General features: G+C 53.6%; 6 protein-coding genes across 6 annotated transcripts; 2 read left to right on the forward strand and 4 right to left on the reverse strand.

Annotated features, from left to right (window-relative positions):
- Positions 1–1,663: 1,663 nt before the first annotated feature.
- PUNSTDRAFT_44569 (uncharacterized protein) lies at positions 1,664–2,749 on the forward strand (the record flags this gene model as incomplete). The annotated part of the gene is made up of 1 exon (XM_007383766.1): positions 1,664–2,749. The coding sequence occupies one exon, from the start codon at positions 1,664–1,666 to the stop codon at positions 2,747–2,749; it is 1,086 nt and encodes a 361-aa protein (XP_007383828.1).
- Positions 2,750–3,176: 427 nt separating this feature from the next.
- Positions 3,177–5,597, reverse strand: PUNSTDRAFT_52517 (UPF0187-domain-containing protein). Its single transcript, XM_007383767.1, has 8 exons — positions 5,243–5,597; positions 5,049–5,169; positions 4,926–4,989; positions 4,758–4,868; positions 3,917–4,681; positions 3,728–3,857; positions 3,618–3,670; positions 3,177–3,566 (listed from the first exon to the last, which is right to left on the reverse strand). Exons 1-8 carry the CDS (start codon positions 5,358–5,360, stop codon positions 3,348–3,350), a joined length of 1,581 nt encoding a protein of 526 aa, XP_007383829.1. The 5' UTR covers positions 5,361–5,597; the 3' UTR covers positions 3,177–3,347.
- Positions 5,598–7,078: 1,481 nt separating this feature from the next.
- PUNSTDRAFT_102682 (Ca2+-binding actin-bundling protein) lies at positions 7,079–10,458 on the forward strand. Its single transcript, XM_007383768.1, has 9 exons — positions 7,079–7,131; positions 7,192–7,247; positions 7,302–7,455; positions 7,508–7,648; positions 7,698–8,170; positions 8,224–8,931; positions 8,989–9,245; positions 9,298–9,383; positions 9,434–10,458. The coding sequence occupies exons 1-9, from the start codon at positions 7,111–7,113 to the stop codon at positions 9,470–9,472; spliced, it is 1,935 nt and encodes a 644-aa protein (XP_007383830.1). The 5' UTR covers positions 7,079–7,110; the 3' UTR covers positions 9,473–10,458.
- A 942-nt stretch (positions 10,459–11,400) lies between these two features.
- On the reverse strand, positions 11,401–12,367 carry PUNSTDRAFT_120540 (uncharacterized protein; the record flags this gene model as incomplete). Its single annotated transcript, XM_007383769.1, has 3 exons — positions 11,401–11,983; positions 12,045–12,236; positions 12,293–12,367. The coding sequence occupies 3 exons, from the start codon at positions 12,365–12,367 to the stop codon at positions 11,558–11,560; spliced, it is 693 nt and encodes a 230-aa protein (XP_007383831.1). The 3' UTR covers positions 11,401–11,557.
- Positions 12,368–13,049: 682 nt separating this feature from the next.
- PUNSTDRAFT_134301 (uncharacterized protein) lies at positions 13,050–14,258 on the reverse strand (the record flags this gene model as incomplete). The annotated part of the gene is made up of 3 exons (XM_007383770.1): positions 13,050–14,097; positions 14,150–14,193; positions 14,250–14,258. The coding sequence occupies 3 exons, from the start codon at positions 14,256–14,258 to the stop codon at positions 13,050–13,052; spliced, it is 1,101 nt and encodes a 366-aa protein (XP_007383832.1).
- A 1,129-nt stretch (positions 14,259–15,387) lies between these two features.
- PUNSTDRAFT_134302 (alpha/beta-hydrolase) lies at positions 15,388–16,960 on the reverse strand (the record flags this gene model as incomplete). Its single annotated transcript, XM_007383771.1, has 7 exons — positions 15,388–15,479; positions 15,537–15,858; positions 15,926–16,132; positions 16,189–16,343; positions 16,409–16,480; positions 16,530–16,636; positions 16,695–16,960. 7 exons carry the CDS (start codon positions 16,958–16,960, stop codon positions 15,388–15,390), a joined length of 1,221 nt encoding a protein of 406 aa, XP_007383833.1.
- Between the last annotated feature and the right edge of the window lie 255 nt (positions 16,961–17,215).

The following is a 17,215-nucleotide window of genomic DNA, read 5'->3' on the forward strand; positions in this document are numbered from 1 at the left end:
CTCTCACTTGGGCAGGCGAGCACTTTGAACACTGGGTTGGGAGAATGGCAGAGAGGATGGGCTTCGGACCCAACGCTGTAATACTCGACATCATCCGCGCGTCTCCCCAGCCGACGTGTACGCACCAACTGTCATGTCGTCAGGCAGCGTCTACTCGGAAGAGCCTATCCACTGCTGTTCAAGAACTACTCGTTCTGCGTCTGAGTGGTACCTGCTCCCAATGTACCGAAGTCTTCATGAATTCGGATAGCAAGAGAGCAGCAAAACTACCCGGATATTGCCGGAAGTTAGTCAAGATGCTGAAGTGAGCATCTGCATTATTTTCCTTGCCGTTCCGTAGCGCCCATCAAATCACGACAGTGATTCAAGTACATCGTCCAGAAACCTTGCGCTCCAGTACCTTTCCATATTCGCCCTATGCAGCGATGATATGCGCATACAGTTCCTCAAACTAGATGTTTATGAACATCTGAAGGACTTCTGCTCTTCGGCGTGGTCTAGCGACCCCTTACTTGCTCCAGCTCAGCGTGCGCTGTATGCTCTCTCGGATACCAAAGTGCTCGTGATTAGAAAGGAGGTGGAAACGGCTATCGCGAGACATCAGCAGCTCGGGCCGTATTGCAATTCATCGCTTGTTGTCGCGGATATGCAAAGAAGTGGAACTATGCAGCTCATCCAACTGTCCAGGTGACGTTTTATCTCATAATGGGGTAAAGCCATGAGGCAATCCGAAGGAACTTACACACAGCCTTGTAGAGAACCCGAAACGCAACTGCTCGCGATAAGCAGTTTATCAGCGCTACTCGCCGTTTTTGGTGCCTCCTGGGTGATACAGACATTCTTACAAGAGATAGAGGAAGATTTTTGCTGGAAACTGTGGCAGCAAGCCCTTGCCTCTCCTGATCGCGCCGGTCGAGTGGTGATCATACAATTCGTCGAGTATATCGACGCGATGTTCTCATCTACACCGCTTCCCCGCGACCAGGACGGCCTCAGCGCGGTGGCAAAGGCAGCGCTGCGTGCGCCGTGATCTCGGATACGGCGCGGTCTATTTGTTGAGCAGGATTGCGCCACCGGGTTGTTGCGCAATACCGCCCAGTTCGCCGTCAAGGTTGGAAGGGCGATATTATCATCGGCGTGTCGGGCCCGAAGAGCTATCAAGCCTGTACGTTTGCAGATGTTCACCACATGGACCTTCAAAGTAGCCTCCCATATTATAGCTGGATTGGTTCTTCCGAAGGTTAAAGCGCTCCGCAAAGGTAAACTCTTCCTCGTGATTATCGGCGTTTCAGTGGGCATAGCATACGTACGCTTCTTCCAGGTATACGGAGAGCGGCGTCAAATGCTCAACCATACCCAAGGCAAGGTGATTCATGGCGCCCTCGGTTCTGCCAGTGCACAGGTGGATATGCCTCCTGGCTTGGGAAACGTCGGACTTCTTGCCCTTCCTGTGCCATCACTCTCAACCTTACACGCCAAACCGGATATCGGGTAACGGGGCCGTGATGACATTGCTCTCCGAAAATGGCCGTATCCTCAAATCACACGCCTCCACTCCTTCCTATCGCGATACGGGTACAAACTCTGTCTAAACAGGTATATATGCATGTCGTCGACGAGATTACGCGTTCCCTGATGCCTTAAACCACCAGTTTCACCCACAATGACCTCCACCACCAGTTCTACCCCAAGCTTGGCTCCAGGCTTGTCTTTTACAGATGCCCGCGGTCGCACTTATACAATTGCATCCGATGATAACGAGACTGCCAGCAACCTTTCCGGTCCGGGACGCCTCGTCGGAAACGCGATATCGCGAGCAGGCAAGTACCTGCAGCGAATCATCACGCGCAGCCAGCGCCGCACTCAAGTCCCACCTCCATACGCCCTTCGGCTCGTACCCCTCTCCGCAATATTTCCGACGTGCCCAGAGACCGGGTGGACCGTCATAGATCGCCCGGTCCTCTTAAGGGACGGACTACACCCCATCTTCTTTGAAGACATCAACCGGTGGACGGCGATGAATAATCAGGCAGAGTGTCCATCTGTATATTCCTCCACCTCCTCCATTTGCGACCAGCCAGACGGCCCGTTTGAGCCCATAATTATGCACCAATCAACGAGGCTCCCCATGAGAGTACAAGCGGGGGTGCCGTATTGGGCACATCCCGACACTGGACTCTCTCGTCCCGAAGTTGTCGCGCGTCGGTCGGTTTCCGATGGGTGGGAATACACGAACCACGATGAGATGACAGACGAACACACCAATGCAGCTGAGCCATTAGCTTCAAGCTCCGAAGCGGTGTATAACGGTTGCACCAAGTTCAATTGCCGATGTACGAACATACGGAAGGAAGGCGACCGGGCAGGTTCCCATTCAGTGGAGCGTAATGGTGATCACTACCTTCAAAACGATTTGGATGGAGGAGGCGGCAATGACAGCATACTGACAACGCCGGAGATGACCGCCTGGTCTATCACAGCTGTTGCCGGCAGCTGCGGAGAGCCTTGTTGCGATGGCGCGGGCTCATCGTACAATGATCGATTTCCCCCCACTGGCATGCGCAAGAAACCTTCCGTTTCTATGCCGGCTGCCTCAACAACTTGGCCTGTGCCAAACTCAATTCCAACTTCCTCGATGCCGGTCCTCGCGCAGGGTAGAGGACCAACTTTCATCTCGTCGTCGACTCCGGAGGCACTTCGCACCCCATCAGCTCCTCAATTCGTGTTCACGGAACTGGCTTACGACTAGCCATTGCTTCGGCCCTGGTGGCCAGAGAACGCCCGCAGAATGACAGGCTACACAAGTTTTCGATTAATCCGACGAACGTGAATCTTTCAATAGGGATTCTGAGACACATCCATCACATTCGCTTTCATACGCCAACTGCACGCTATCCGAGACAAGCTTTCAGCTATCACCTTCGCTCGCCACTGTAATCCTAGTCTCATCCACTCATATCGATGGTTCCATAGTTCATATATGTACAACAATATCTGCTAGTGTATTTGTTTCTCCATGCTCTGTCGCTCTGGCCACCGCTCGCGTGTAAAGTACTTGTACCAATAGACTCTTATTGCAACGAGTATACGCAAAACACCCTAGTAAAGACACGATTTGAACTGTGCTTCTCTCTATGCGCACCGGCGTTCACAGGACGATCCTACTATCAATGGGACGTCTTCATTGGAGGATGTATGGATAGTAACGACCGTCGTAAAATAAATACAGTGGTGCTGGTGCTAGAGTTTTCCAACCTTACGAGCAATTAATGGATTCATACATAAGATCTTCATGTTGATGCATCCACGATCATAGTATACCAACATAACCATCTTCCGAGGAGCGATCAAACCTGTGTTGCCTCCCAGTAGTGCATGCGGGTCGCTTGGTCGACGTCCCGCCAGCTGGCGAGCAGCGTGCGTCGTACGCTGCCTACTCCTGTCTCCGCGCCATGATAAGCGTGTTCCGTATCAAGGATCATGGCCTCAGCTGTACGCCGGTCCGCGGGGGCGAAGGGCTGGTTATACGCTGTGAAAATCCAGGATTCTGGGTCAGGAGAGGTGTGCTAAAGAATTCGAGATGAGTATATATCTGTAAGAGCAATGAGGTCGCTTACAGCAATGATCTCCATGAGCTCGCGTTGGATGGTGAGACAGAAGCCGTCCAGATCTACGGAGAAACTATGTCAGATGCCAAAAATACGCATACGAAGAACCTGAAGCTTACCGAGGTCATTCGCATCGTAGTTGAACGGGTTCTCGATCTCTTGACCGATCTCGAGGAAGCCGAGAAGGAGGAACGCGGCAAACGCGACGCCTGGAATTGTGATCCACCCGAAACTGTCAAACACCTCGAACTGTCGAAAATGCGTCAATCGTGGTATTCTTCCTGGTAGGGAGAGCAGTGGACACTCACTGGAAGGAAGAAGAGATAGAGCCACATTGACATCCTCAGATGCGCCTGGTACGCGAATGGCAGCGGCGTGTTCCTGATCCTCTGCAAGTTGGTCGCGCTGTCCTGCAACGATTGGATGTTGTTCATGATCCCCGTCGCCAACGCCGGCGTTAAAAGTCCTTTCTTCAAAAGCCACGCATGATAGCTGCTGAGGAACAAGCAGATCTCTAGCGGCACGTTGGAATCGACGTGCTTGGGATACTTCATCCTCCCCGACACGCCGCGGCGCCCGCCACGCGTCTTTCGCCTGAAGGCGCTGAACAGCAGCAGCGGAAGGCGGAGGAACGGGAGATAGTCGAAGATGGAGGATTTCGGTGGGTTGCGCGCGGGCTTCAACGGCCGCGCGGCCGCGATCGTCGGCAATGCAAATTCGACGTCGAGCGCGGTGCTGGGTCGTCGACTGGGAGTGGGCCGCTGGGAGCGCTTGGTACCCTTTTCGGAGTGAGAGGGAGAGGATCCGCGGGTGGAGGTGGAGCCGTTCGGGTTTTGAGAGCCAGAGGTGGCTACAACGGGGGTCACAGGGACTGCGGCCTCATCTTCCTCGGCGTCGTCGTATTCAGAAGCCTTCCAAAGGGGAAGCATGTCCAGGTCCCCATTGCCGATTCCAGATGATCCTTTCGCGTTGGCGTATCGCGGAAGGACGCATATGAGCGAGTAAAGATCTTGGTAGTAAATCCCGGGTTCAGATCGGAGCATGTGCTTGACCGCGATGGAAAATGCTTGAATCTGAGTTCACGGATAGCGCGTCAGAACGTGAAGGAGATTCATGGATTAACTTGGTTTAAAAGTTACGGGTACTGACAAGATTGACGATGGTCTTCTTCTCAATCATGCCCGGGAGCGAAGCGTTGCTGAGGGCGCCTTCGGTTACGGTGTAGCACTTTGCACGATCGTTGGGTACGTGGATCCAAATCTGCGCAACGTGTCCCGGTCAGTCGGTGGTTCAGAGAGCATGAGCGGTAGCGAGCACCTGAGATGCAAGATTTCGCGAGGCAATATTGATCGCTGTCCAGAGCTTGCGTCCTTCCTGATACCTTGTGTAGAAAAAGAGTTTAAATTCAGAAAACATCCGTGAAGGGGAAAATATTCCTACCGCTCATAAGCGCTGCTTGTGCGGAAGGAGACGACGAGACCGAGAACGGTACCCAGCACCGTCAGCAGTTGCGTCTCAACTGCAAGGTGAACGGAGGTGAATTTGTTGACAGAGCAGACCACTACAAAATTCAAACAGACGTGTAAGAAACATATATCATTGCTGCAGAAGAAGTAAAGCAGATCGAAACTGACTGGCTGAGATGGCGCTGAAGAAGAAAACCTCGGGCCATATGTCGTTGATGACAGTCGCATTAAACTTTTGGATGAGGCCACCGTAGGTACCGGAGAAGAGTGGATTAGAGGCGACCATAGTCGTTGAAGGTCCGTACGACTCTAGGTCAAGGCTGAGCGGTGGGCCCTGTCACAGCGACAATAACCCAAATGAAGGCCGAATAGACCTGCGGCAGCGACGATAGAGTGAGATATTGATGGCGGAACAGAGGCAGCAATCAGCCAGGACAGCGAGGACGGTGAGCTGGTCCTGCTAATTCTTGTCCTTAAGTAATGTCCGTGCTGCAGGGGCCTAGATCAGACACGAGGCCGGGCGGGAAACCGAAAGGAAGCAGTAGAGGCCAAGGAGGAATCGAAAAGGTACAAGGTGATCCCGGTGTACTGGGGAGGTCTACATATATGAATGAAGCATCGTTCTCGCCTCCGCCTTCTCCGTTCTCAGGAGCAAATTATAGAGGACTGCCTGTTTCGATTTTGCCGCGCACATAGTTGCGATCAAATGTTGGGGCGCAGGTGGAACAGAACAAGTTGGGCGCATCATCGGGCGCTCGTGCGGTAAGGGTGCAGAGCTTCGCAAGCCGGTAATTATGGGCTGATTTGGCTCCGATGGGTTGATAGTATGAGGCCATGGGTAAGAGGAGTGACGAAAGCGTGGGAACTTCAAGGTCGATCACAGCCTTGACAGGCGGGGAAAGACGGGCGTCTAATGAGGATCACCTCGTTGCCTGAGCAACGAGCTTGAGATCTAGGCGAGGAAGAGAGGAGAACACGTAATATCTATATGATAACCCAGCAGTGGTAAGTAAACTTCGGACAGGATCGATGACACTCGGGAGCTATATGTATTGCTGGTCAAGTATAATGAGTTGCGAATACTACTCATTGACCGATGTTTGACCCCGCGAACGTAGAGGGTCAATGCATCACCAACCGAACGTTGACGATAACTCCCCGAATATCAGAATAGCCTTTATTTGCAAAGGATCCGAGGGCGACCCGTTTTGCCGCTAACCTTTATGGAAAGCATCCGATGTCGAACAGCCTCAGTAATTACTTGTATAAGTAAACCGCATGAGTGAAAAGCTTGGGCGGGTTAACTGCCTGTACTAAGAAGCTGTGCAGGATCCGCTGTTGATGATGGGGCCTTCGCTACGACAAATGTATGGCGTGAGACCAGTAGCCTGTAGGTCGCCAAAGAAGCGATGCAAACACTTACCATCATCTTATTGAAAAGAGCAGACACCAGTTGCGTTTGCACGCCGCATGCGCCGCATCTGCCATTGACATACGCTTGCTCGTGAGGCTTTTCGTGAGCGTCTGCAGACACATGAGCGTCACGCCATGTTCCCTTAGACTGATGCCTCTCTCTGGGATAACCTGTGCGAAGCAAATGTCATCGAGACAGGCTGCGGGTTGACAGAATCGAACCTTCGAGTAGCCACTGGCCGACAATAGGTCTGGCACAGCATTCGTGGGCAGAAGCGAATCACAAGGGTTCAAGGGCTAATGTCGGTGCGCAGCCCTGCACCCCGCAGCACACTGAGGCGGCGGAAGCCAAGAACATGCGTTGTCCTCGAGTACCAGCGTAAGCCTATAAGTCTTGGATATCTGCCATAGAGCGAGCATCGTCCCATCTTCCAGTTCAGCCTCCTACGACTCGCGCCAGACCAATAACTGATCATTGAGTAGAGGAGTTCAAAATGGTGATGGTGGTTCGCGGCCAAGAGGGGCAATCGCCCAAAAAGGCAACCCTCCGTCATAGATCGCAACTGCACTCGGTCTCGGTTCCTTTGCCGCAGCTCGTCACCTCCATCTCGCCATCGTTCACAATGCAAGCACTACGACTACAGGTAGCTTCCCGTTCCACTTATTAAAATATTGCATCTCACTGATGGTGACCGGTCATGTAGAAAAAGTATCCAGATGTCTCGCAAGATGAGATATTCGACATGATCAATCGCTTCAAGTACGTATTACTTCGATACTTCGCGCGAAGTTGGTGCTCACCTTCGGATCCCAGTGCGATATCTACGGACTCGCCAGGACGCGTCGACAAAGCGAAAGCCCTCCAGGCCATACAACAGACCGGTCACTCCTACGATGCCGCGCGCGAGACCTTGAAGCACGTTAGCGTTGATGCCAGTGGAAAGCTTGAGGTAGAAGACTGGGTGGAGGTACGTCGATCCATAAGAGTAGCCGCTACGTGTAAACTCATTCCACGATTAGCTCAACGTCAAACTACGACAACATGCTACGCCCGCCCTCGCCACCCGTGCAGGCAAGGTTACGGTCCAAGGGTCTAACGCGAATGTCAGCCATACACTCAACGAAGACGAACGCACGGAATTCACAAATCACATCAACCTCGTGAGTATGTACTTCTTCGGTCCTCTAACAGGATTTCATATCCCCGCAGATCATCGAAGGCGACCCGGACCTCGGTTCCCGATTCCCTATTCCGACGGATACCATGCAAATCTTTGAAGAATGCCGCGACGGTCTCATTCTCTGCAAACTTATCAACGACTCCGTACCCGACACGATCGACATGCGTGTCCTGAACAAGCCTACGGCGCGCAAACCGCTCAATGCATTCCAGATCACCGAGAACAACAACATCGTCATCAATTCTGCCAAGTCCATCGGCTGCTCGGTCGTGAACATCGGTTCCACGGACATCGCCGAGGGCCGAGAGCACCTTGTCCTCGGCCTGATCTGGCAGATCATCCGTCGCGGTTTGCTCGCACAAGTCGACATCAAGATCCACCCCGAGCTCTACCGCCTATGTGAAGAGGGCGAGACCATCGAAGACCTCCTGCGTTTGACTCCGGATCAAATTCTCTTGCGCTGGTTCAACTACCACCTCAAACAAGCTGGCTGGCACCGAAGGTACGTCACGATGCGCTTTCGAGAGGCAGGCGCTCACGCTCGTGGAATCGCAGAGTCGGCAACTTTAGCAAGGACGTGAAAGACGGCGAGAACTACACTATCCTCCTCAACCAGCTCAAACCCGACGAATGTTCCACCGCTCCGCTGCAGACACGCGACCTCCGCCAACGCGCCGAGCAGGTCCTCCAAAACGCAGACCGCATCGGCTGTCGCAAGTACCTCACGCCTTCCTCGCTCATCGCGGGCAATCCGCGCCTCAACCTTGCCTTCGTCGCGAACCTCTTCAACACCTGGCCCGGGCTCGCTCCCCTCGATGAACAGGAGGCGAAGGACTACGGTGTCGTCGAGGACTTCGACGCCGAAGGCGAACGCGAAGCGCGTGTGTTTACGCTTTGGCTCAACTCGCTCGGCGTCGAGCCGGCGGTTCACAACTTGTTTGAGAACCTTAAGGATGGTGTCGCCATCCTGCAGGCATTCGACAAGATCCTGCCCGGCTCCGTCGTCTGGCGCAGGGTGTCCAAGCCGAAGCCGCTTCCGGCTGACGGCCCGGCCTCGCCGACGACCGCGGAAGGCGAGGAGGAAGAGGAGACGGGTATCACGCCCAACCAGTCCAAGCTTTCGAGGTTCAAGTGTGTGGAGAACACTAACTACGCGGTCGAGCTGGCCAAGCAGAACGGGATGCATATGGTTGGTATTCAGGGTGCGGACATTGTGGACGGCAAGCGGACCCTCGTCTTGGGCCTTGTCTGGCAGCTCATGCGGTAAGCTAATCCGTTTTTATCATTACTTACGTCGCGATAGTTGAACCTGCGAAACAGGATGAGCGTAGTCAAGACTATGTCTGCGCTGTCGAAAGGTCGGCCGCTAAGCGATACGGATATTCTCAAGTGGGCGAACAACACCGTTCAGAAGGCGAAGCCTAGCGCGCGCCCGGCCAGGTCGTTCAAAGACCCGATGTTGACCACGGGCATTTGGTTCCTTGATCTGCTTGAGGGCATAAAGCCTGGCATCGTCGACCCATCGATGGTGATCAACGTCAGCGATAACGGCGATTACGAGGACAGGCGCCAGAACGGTTCGTCACAGAGACCTTCCAGGCCTGAATCTTAATTGACGCGCTCTTCTAGCCAAACTTGCCATCTCAATCGCTCGCAAGCTGAATGCCCTGATCTTCCTTGTCCCGGAGGACATTGTGGACGTCAGACCTCGCTTGGTATGGCCAGCCGCCCAGTCAACGTGTGCGCTTACTTATTATTCATCTAGATCATGACCTTCGTTGCTAGTCTTATGGCTATACAGTAAATGCGGTTATACTGCACTGTTCAAGGTGCTTGTTTCATCCTACGGACCACCGGAGGGAATGTTGCTACGATACTTAGTGTAAACAGAAGTCTCGAGAAAAGTGTAACTGATCCTGTCATAATCGAAGTTATCCCTATCATTCACTTGTCTACGTTGGTCTCCCCTATTTGATTAAACGTCTGCGCGAACGTCTGGATGAAGTCAAGCCCCGTCTTGCCGTCCAGAACGCCCTCCCGCCAGTTCACCCAGATCCCCATGCCCGTTCCAGGGTAAGATACGACGTTCATCACCAAGGCAGCGGTCAGCGGCCCAGGGTTCTGCGCAAACCAAAGCCCGTCAACGCGCAGCCCCGGGATGGGCGGGCCAGGGCCAACTCCAAGGTTTGATATCTCGAGCAGTGCGCGGAAGGGCTTCTCCGAATGAGCGCGCTTCAACAACCACTTTTCCCAGCCCGTGATGGATGATCCGGCAGCGGGTGGCGGGTCCGGTATGTAGGCGAGCATGCCCATCTTGCCCTTGTCGGTGGCGAGGGCGGAAGGGTCGGACAGACTTGCGGCGTACGTCTTCGCGGCCTCCCAAAGTGACTCTTCCGACGGCGTCGAGGAGGCGTCTACAACGAATGAGTAGGCATGCGGTGCGACATAGTTTCCCGTGGTGCTTGGGTGGCCAAGACTCGGATCCCGAAGTGACCGTGCAGTTTCCGTTTCGAGCTCTAGCCTCTTAGGATGGAAAGCTTCGGGAGACGCCGTTATAACCTGGTGCAGAGATTGTATGCCGCAGGCCATGATGACTGGCTGCAGGGTCTTGATACCGTGCGACTTGCCGACCTTCTTGACATGATCCACAGTCGCTTGCGGGAAGAACAGCATCTTACCCGTAGGACGACACTTGAAGGATGGTGTCGAAGAAGATGGAGGCCAGGAGGGTAAAGGCGTAGGAAGAAGAATTTTCGGGATATGCGGCCGTACAAACTCGTTGAATAGCACCCCAAGGAGATATAGAATGCTGGGTTTTAGGCTGATGGTGGAATCCATCGAAGGGGGTAATTCAATTTGCTTCGCGTCGACGGAAGGTGGAGGCGAACTTATCAGCGACAATAATTCCTGGAAGAGGACGAGGGCACCTCGTCCATCGCATAGGACGTGGTGCATGGTCATGATCAGTGCCCCCTCCTTCGACTTCGGGGTGCGGTACCAGTCGACCCGCCAGAGCGGTGCTTCGTCTAGTTTCCAGCGAGGGTCGCTGATGTTCGCGAGTGACGCGTCCTGGATGACAGAAAGACGATCATCGGGGCTTGGTCCAGTTTCTGTGACGAGGAACACATCTGCAGGGTGGACAACCACTCTCGAATACTTGGGGTCTCGTGTCTGATGATCGGCGATGACGCACGCAAGCATCGGGTGTCGAGATAGAAGCGCGGCGATGGCTTGAAGACCACGCTCGCGCACGTCGAATTCACCCGGAGTCCATGCCAACGACGCGCTGAGCACTATAGTGGGTTGAAACGCCTTGCCCGCGTTGGAACGCGCGACATGGTAGCGCTCGTAGAGACCTGCACGGGAGTTTACAGGTCAACCCGAAGATACCGTAGCTCTGAGAACCTGCCTAACTTCCGCTCGACGATGTTCATAGGTCCTCCGCGGTCGTAGTCGAGAGTGAGCTAAGGAATGAGCCCCGTAGCTGCGCAGTGCCGATCACAAGTTTTGCCGGAGGCCCGCAGTCGGGTACGCCTCGCTGATCCGGGGATTTCGAGACAGCACGACTGCACTGAACTTGTAATGTCATGAGAGCAAAGTGAAAAGATTCAGCGTATACTCATGATAATAGAGCAAGTGTCGACGCCGTCAGCCTCCGCGGCTGAAGAATACTCCGGCCGGAGTCGATATCGCAGTAATTCATGAGACAGGCGAAGTACGGTGCGGGGTTGGAATGAATACAGTAAACGTGAACATGATGTTCTTGTACAGTATGGCTATGTAGTAGTACCTTGTACAATATGACTAGTCCGTTCTACAGTATGACCAGTAGTAAACATTACACAGTAGAGAAAGCGACGTCGCATTTACGGAAGGATCTCGCCTGTTATCACCACCCGCCGTACTTCCGGCCCATGGCCGCCATACCCGCCCTCCGTTGCGCGCCCTCGACCTTGTACTCCAACGCATGGCCCACCCAGCAGCTAATGCTCCTCTTGCCCGCAGCGGCACGAAGTTCGTCCTCGTACGCATCCTCGTGCCCGTGCTCGCGGACGTTGCGCCTACGGCCGGTCTTATGCATCTCGCGCGGTGCCGGATATTCGATCGTCCGAAGGGCTGGGAAGGAACCCTCAACGTTCAGCGCGTCGGCGAGCGCCTTGAGGGCGTCATCGTCGCATTCGCCGCAGAGGGAGAGCGTCTCAAGCTTCGGCGCCTGTGTGGCAAGCGCGGCGATGCAGTCTGGGGTCATGCCCGTGTTCCCGCCAAGCTTGATGGAGCGAATGGAGCCCAGCACTGGCTTCACAAAGCCGAGGAACTGGAGTGAAAAACGGAGGTGAGCCAGGAAGGGAAGAGAGGGGAAGAAGTGGGGGGCTGACAGCGCCGTGGCTCAACGCATACATCTCGAGGTCCTTGAAGCTCTCGCTCGAGCCAGCGAGGAGCACGGAGGATTGGGCAAAGCGACTCATGAACCGCTCGAAGGTTGCACTGACGATCTTGCACGTCGGTGGCGGGATCGATGCAACCGTTTTCTCGTCGGGGTATCCATACGTATCACCTGCTGTGTATAACTAGACGAAGAGTTTGGGCATTCCAAAACTGATGAAGTTCACGGTTGGATACGTACATGCTGCAGATCGGGCCAACTGGAGACCAATCTCAAGAGTGTGAGCAAGCCGAAGTCGGTACGGGCACAAGTCATGGCTTCGTGGCGGAAGGTTTGGATGTGCTTGAGCTTGCAGAGGGCATCGACGAGTTTATCACCTAAGCAGTTGTCGTACGAATGGAGGGGCCCCGACTGGGGGATGTTTTATGAGCAGAACGTAGCGTATAATAAGATCAAAATAACATACAAATTTAAGGGTCAATGAAGTGAGATTGGGCGTCCTAGGAACGTTGCTCGGTGAGTCGGAATTCCTCCGCTACATATAGCACGTTATGCGCACCGCTTGATTAGAGCGGCAATGACATCTCCACGCGTACTCGGAAACCTCCTATCCGCCGTGCTAAATCCTATCACCTGCGATGCCTATCAATCTTCACCACTGAAATGTGTACTGGAGGCGTACCAGCTCCTTCACGGCCTCGCCCCTGCCGCCAACGATCAGGTAGGACGTTTTCTGCTTGATATCCGACTGCGTGCCCTGAATGACAACGCGTGTCTCATTTCCAGCGTTTTCTTTGTTGGCGACTTCGGCTTTCGGCATCTTGCTTTCTCGTCTCGGGCGCCTGACGGGAGTACTTATTGCAAGCTGGAACGCGCTCACGTGATAGCAGTGCGCCACAAAGCGCGTTTTGCTGGATGTTTGAGAAACCACATTGATCCGAGTACGTGAACAGTACAAAACCCCGCATTCCAAGACAAAGAGATCAGTCATAGTAGCTCATTTACGCCCCTGGATGATGTACCAATAATGGCTGTTGTAAAATGAAACATCATCACCTGCCCACTGCAGATATGAGTTAACCCTCGGAACCGGACCCCTCCATTTGTTCTTCTCGACCTTCTGAATAAAACGGACACCCATATCACGAAGAATGCTCTCCTCCATCTCTGCTTCGGCATGACTGTACGCGGTGAACACCGCCGGAACGCCTCCATCGATGATGACCTCCAGAGTCTTCCTCCAGCTGACCGTCTCAACCTCGGAGAAACCCGTGTTTAGAGCCACGATGAGATCAGGTTGCTGGCGGGCGTGATTGCTCTTGTGAACGAAAACCTCGTACGGTCCTTTGTAAAAAGCGGCTTCCCGAGTTCGTCCCCGAGACGCGCAGGGAGGGCACGCCAGTTCTGATTCAGCCCATTCGGTTTCTGACTCGGAGTTAGTCGGTATATTCGGGCCGACGAGGCAAATGTTGAGCGCTCGGAGGCTCGGGAGGTAGTGAAGGATTTCCTCCGTCATCGCTCGCCCGTGAAACTCCCGGGACTCGACGCTGACGAAATGGATGCAAAGCTTCGAGCGCATCTCCAGAGAGGGTATAGCCTGTTCTAGAGCAGCCAGAACGGTGAGCGGGAGCACGGTTGACTCCATTGCCAACAACTTCGTAGCTCGTGCGACATCCTTATTATTCGTCCCGAACTCCCTCGATGTGAACTCGGCCGCGAAGTCAAACTTTGGGAAGATGCACGTATTGTAGTCATCCCAGCCGCGAAGGGAGGAAAGCTGGATGTATTGCGTGCGCGGTTGGGGTGTGCGAATTGCCAACTTGTTCATATGATGCCGCGCGATTGCATAGTCAATCTTGAGACGTTCAACGCAAGCCACAGTTTGCAGGTCGCGACACAGGTCCGCATTGTGAGCGCGGTCGAACTCGACTGCGCAGCTAGGCGAACACCACCAAGCAAGCTCGCATCGCGAACACGCCGAGAAGTCGCCAGCTTTGCTGGTGTGAAAAGGTGTGTGGAAGCAGACCTCGCATTTGATCTGGTGTCTAACGCAGTTCTGATTGAGTTCACGAAGGTTGACCTGCTCAGGAAACGCACTGGATGTATCCCAGGAGCCCTGGAAATTTCTTGAACCTAAACTCCTACAGACTTCTGCTTATGCCAAATAGAAGACATTCCTTGGAATCAGAATGCTTACCTGCGCCATCGAGTATTGAAAAGGCGTATATGGCTGCGTTGGATCCGTCCGCTGGTCTGCCTGGTTCACCTCTCGGAACTGACTGCAAAGCTTCTTGTGGAATTTCCAGTCACGCCTTTGACAAGTCTGATTGCCTGCAGAATATAATAAGACGCATGAGATGGCAGTAGATGGAGGTTTCTGGGTTTGTGTACAGTACGAGACGCGTTCGCATCCTGTGCACTTTGACAGCTTCACACCGTGCGCAGGAGGCTGCAGACACCATTCGCAGATCAGACGGGCAGCCTGCAGTACTGATACATAGGGAGAGAACACCTTTGCGGGAATATCATCTGAGGTCATGAGAGACAATGATGGAGGGGAAAAGAGGTATGGTCAGGCATGCGGCAAGCCTTAATTGGCGTTGGCGGACTTGTAGCGGCGTTGTCCGTGCGGAGATCGAAGTCAACTACTCCGCGCGCCTCTCATTCTTTGCCAACCGCTTTGCAGGCCTGAGCTCGATCACCAGTGCACCGCAAATCCTTTGTACAGTGTCAGTCTAATGGTACCATGATCAACCCGCCTGGATGCCGGGCATGTGGCCATCCATCACTTCACACATTCCATGGGCTCCTGTAAGAAGGTCAGACCAATGCTGGCTCTAGTGGCTTTCGATACAGCTTTTACGTTAATCCAAGTGTCGTCTCGGAAGATACATTCTCCTCCGTATAAGTGTACGCACTCCAAGTTGCTTACATATAGTAGTGCCATAGTCACCTCTCCTGATGTCTGCTTAGCACATCTTGGGTGTCAGGAGGGACCTGCTCACACGTTTTCAGATGGAAACGAGACCTTCGGTTCTGGATCAGGCGAAGGGCTGAAGGTGCGTAGGATCAGCAGGCGTGCTTCGTAACCTTGCATAGCTTCACCTTCGTTGTTCACAAACCCTCTGGCATGCCCCTTGTCCGTATGCCGGAGTCCGGTTCTCGGGCAGTTGACGATGAACCGGACTATATCGGCCGTTAAAGGACGACGCCTGCTGGAGATCAACGAGACCATCAGGCGCTGATTGATATTCTGCCACAGTGGCTGCAATTTGTATACGTATCCACGTAGCAAACCTTCCTTGCAATATCATGATTTGGACAGTCTAATCCCGCTATTCAACATAGTACCCTCCGATCTCCTGGATATCCGCTACGAGAGCAGCTGGATTGTCGAGGCCTGGGAAATGCCCACCGCGCTCATGTTCTAAATTAAGCTCATTAGCCCGCAAGCATAGCCTCATTGAGGGTATGGATCACGTACCGTGCAAAAAGGTCAAATTGCCGACTTTCTCGATGTATGCCCGCGGAAATCCGAGATTGTACGGGAATGCACTGAAGCCCATCGGAGTCGCAGGACGAGGAACGTCAAAGTTCGATGGCAAGAAGTTCTGCGAATAGATCCAGGACGAGGACAGGAACGTCTTGGAGAGGTAGTAGAGCGAGATTGAGGTCAGGATCGCCGTGTCGTTGAGGACCGAAGGTCCAGTGCCGCGTTTCGGATCCGAAAACTCCGTCCACAGCTCGTACATCCAGGTGAGCTGTCCGACGGGGCTGTCGTACAACGCCAAGCCGATCGTGTTGGGCTATACTCCGAAATGTATCAGTTCCGACGTCCAGGGCAAGCACTAGCATGGTGTAAACAGAGCGTACCCTCCATTCTTGTTCGTCGAAGTATGCCATTCCACGAGCTGCAAACGCATCGTTGATCTTTAACTGTGTGATCTCGAACGCGGAAAGGCTGATGTTGGCACTCTGAGCGTCGGCTGTGGTAGGGGGCAAGAACGGAATGAAACAGAATTGTGCCGCGCGCACTGTTGAGGCGTAGTTGGCGTATAGGATGTACGCGACTTGTGAGCCCTGCATCAGCTCGGATGTCAATGGGGGAGCTTGGAGCGTTGGGTCATGCTACATACCCAATCACTACCAAAAGCCGTGTAAGTCTTGTATCCAAGGACGTCCACCATGAGCGTGTTGAAGATGCGGGCACTATCCTCGTTCGTCCACTCTGCCGAGGGAAGCGAGGAGAAACCGAAGCCTGGGAGGGAGGGCACAACAACGTTGAACGATACTAGAACACGAATACACGTTCAGCTGCATGAAGTCGGCCACGAAAGCAATACGGCATAATCTCACTGTTATTTCCTTGCGCATTCACTGCGCGGTCAGTCAACGGCTTGACGGTGGGCAGCCATTCATGAAAGGAGCCTGAACAGATTGTTGATCACTTGGTCAGACGCGGGATGCTCGAACTTACCAGGCCATCCATGGAACATGATCAGCGGGATGGCATCCGGTTCGGCCGACTTTTCGTGAACGAAATGCACTGTAACGTTCTCGATTTCGACCGTGAACTGGTTGAATCTGTCGGAAAACGTCTGAATCAGCGTGTGGAGAGCCCGAGCACATGCAAATCACATACTTATTGAGGGCAGTTTGTTGCTCATACCAGTCGAAATTATGCAACCATTCGCTGCGGAGCGTTTCTATTGTTTCCAGCTCGACACCCCATGTCTCGTTCCCGCCGGTGAAGCTCGGTGCCTTTGGGAATTGTGCGTTTGACACTAACAAGTTCATGCGATGAACTTCATCGGGAGGTATGTTAATCTTGAAAGGTTTGACATCCCAGGCAAGCGCGGGCAAGATGCTGGAAGTCAACAGCAGAGCGACAGAGATGAGCGTAAGCATCGTGAGCGGCGAGTTTCGCTGTTTTAGTTGGGGAGTATTGTCGCGTTTTCGGCCTTAAAAACAGACAAGCGTTTCTCCGTGCGGCTCAACCCACATGCCAATGAGTAAGACTGTGCCAATCCCAGTAAGCTTGCGCTTCCGTTGCTGATGAAGCTACACAAAGACGCGATTCGACGTAGACCTTGGTCAGCTGCAGTAGCGAGGTTATCGGAGCATTATACCTAATGTCGTAGCATCGAGACAGCAGATGGGCTC

This window comes from Punctularia strigosozonata, assembly GCF_000264995.1.
Source record: "Punctularia strigosozonata HHB-11173 SS5 unplaced genomic scaffold PUNSTscaffold_6, whole genome shotgun sequence".
Taxonomy (NCBI): Eukaryota; Fungi; Basidiomycota; class Agaricomycetes; order Corticiales; family Punctulariaceae; genus Punctularia; species Punctularia strigosozonata.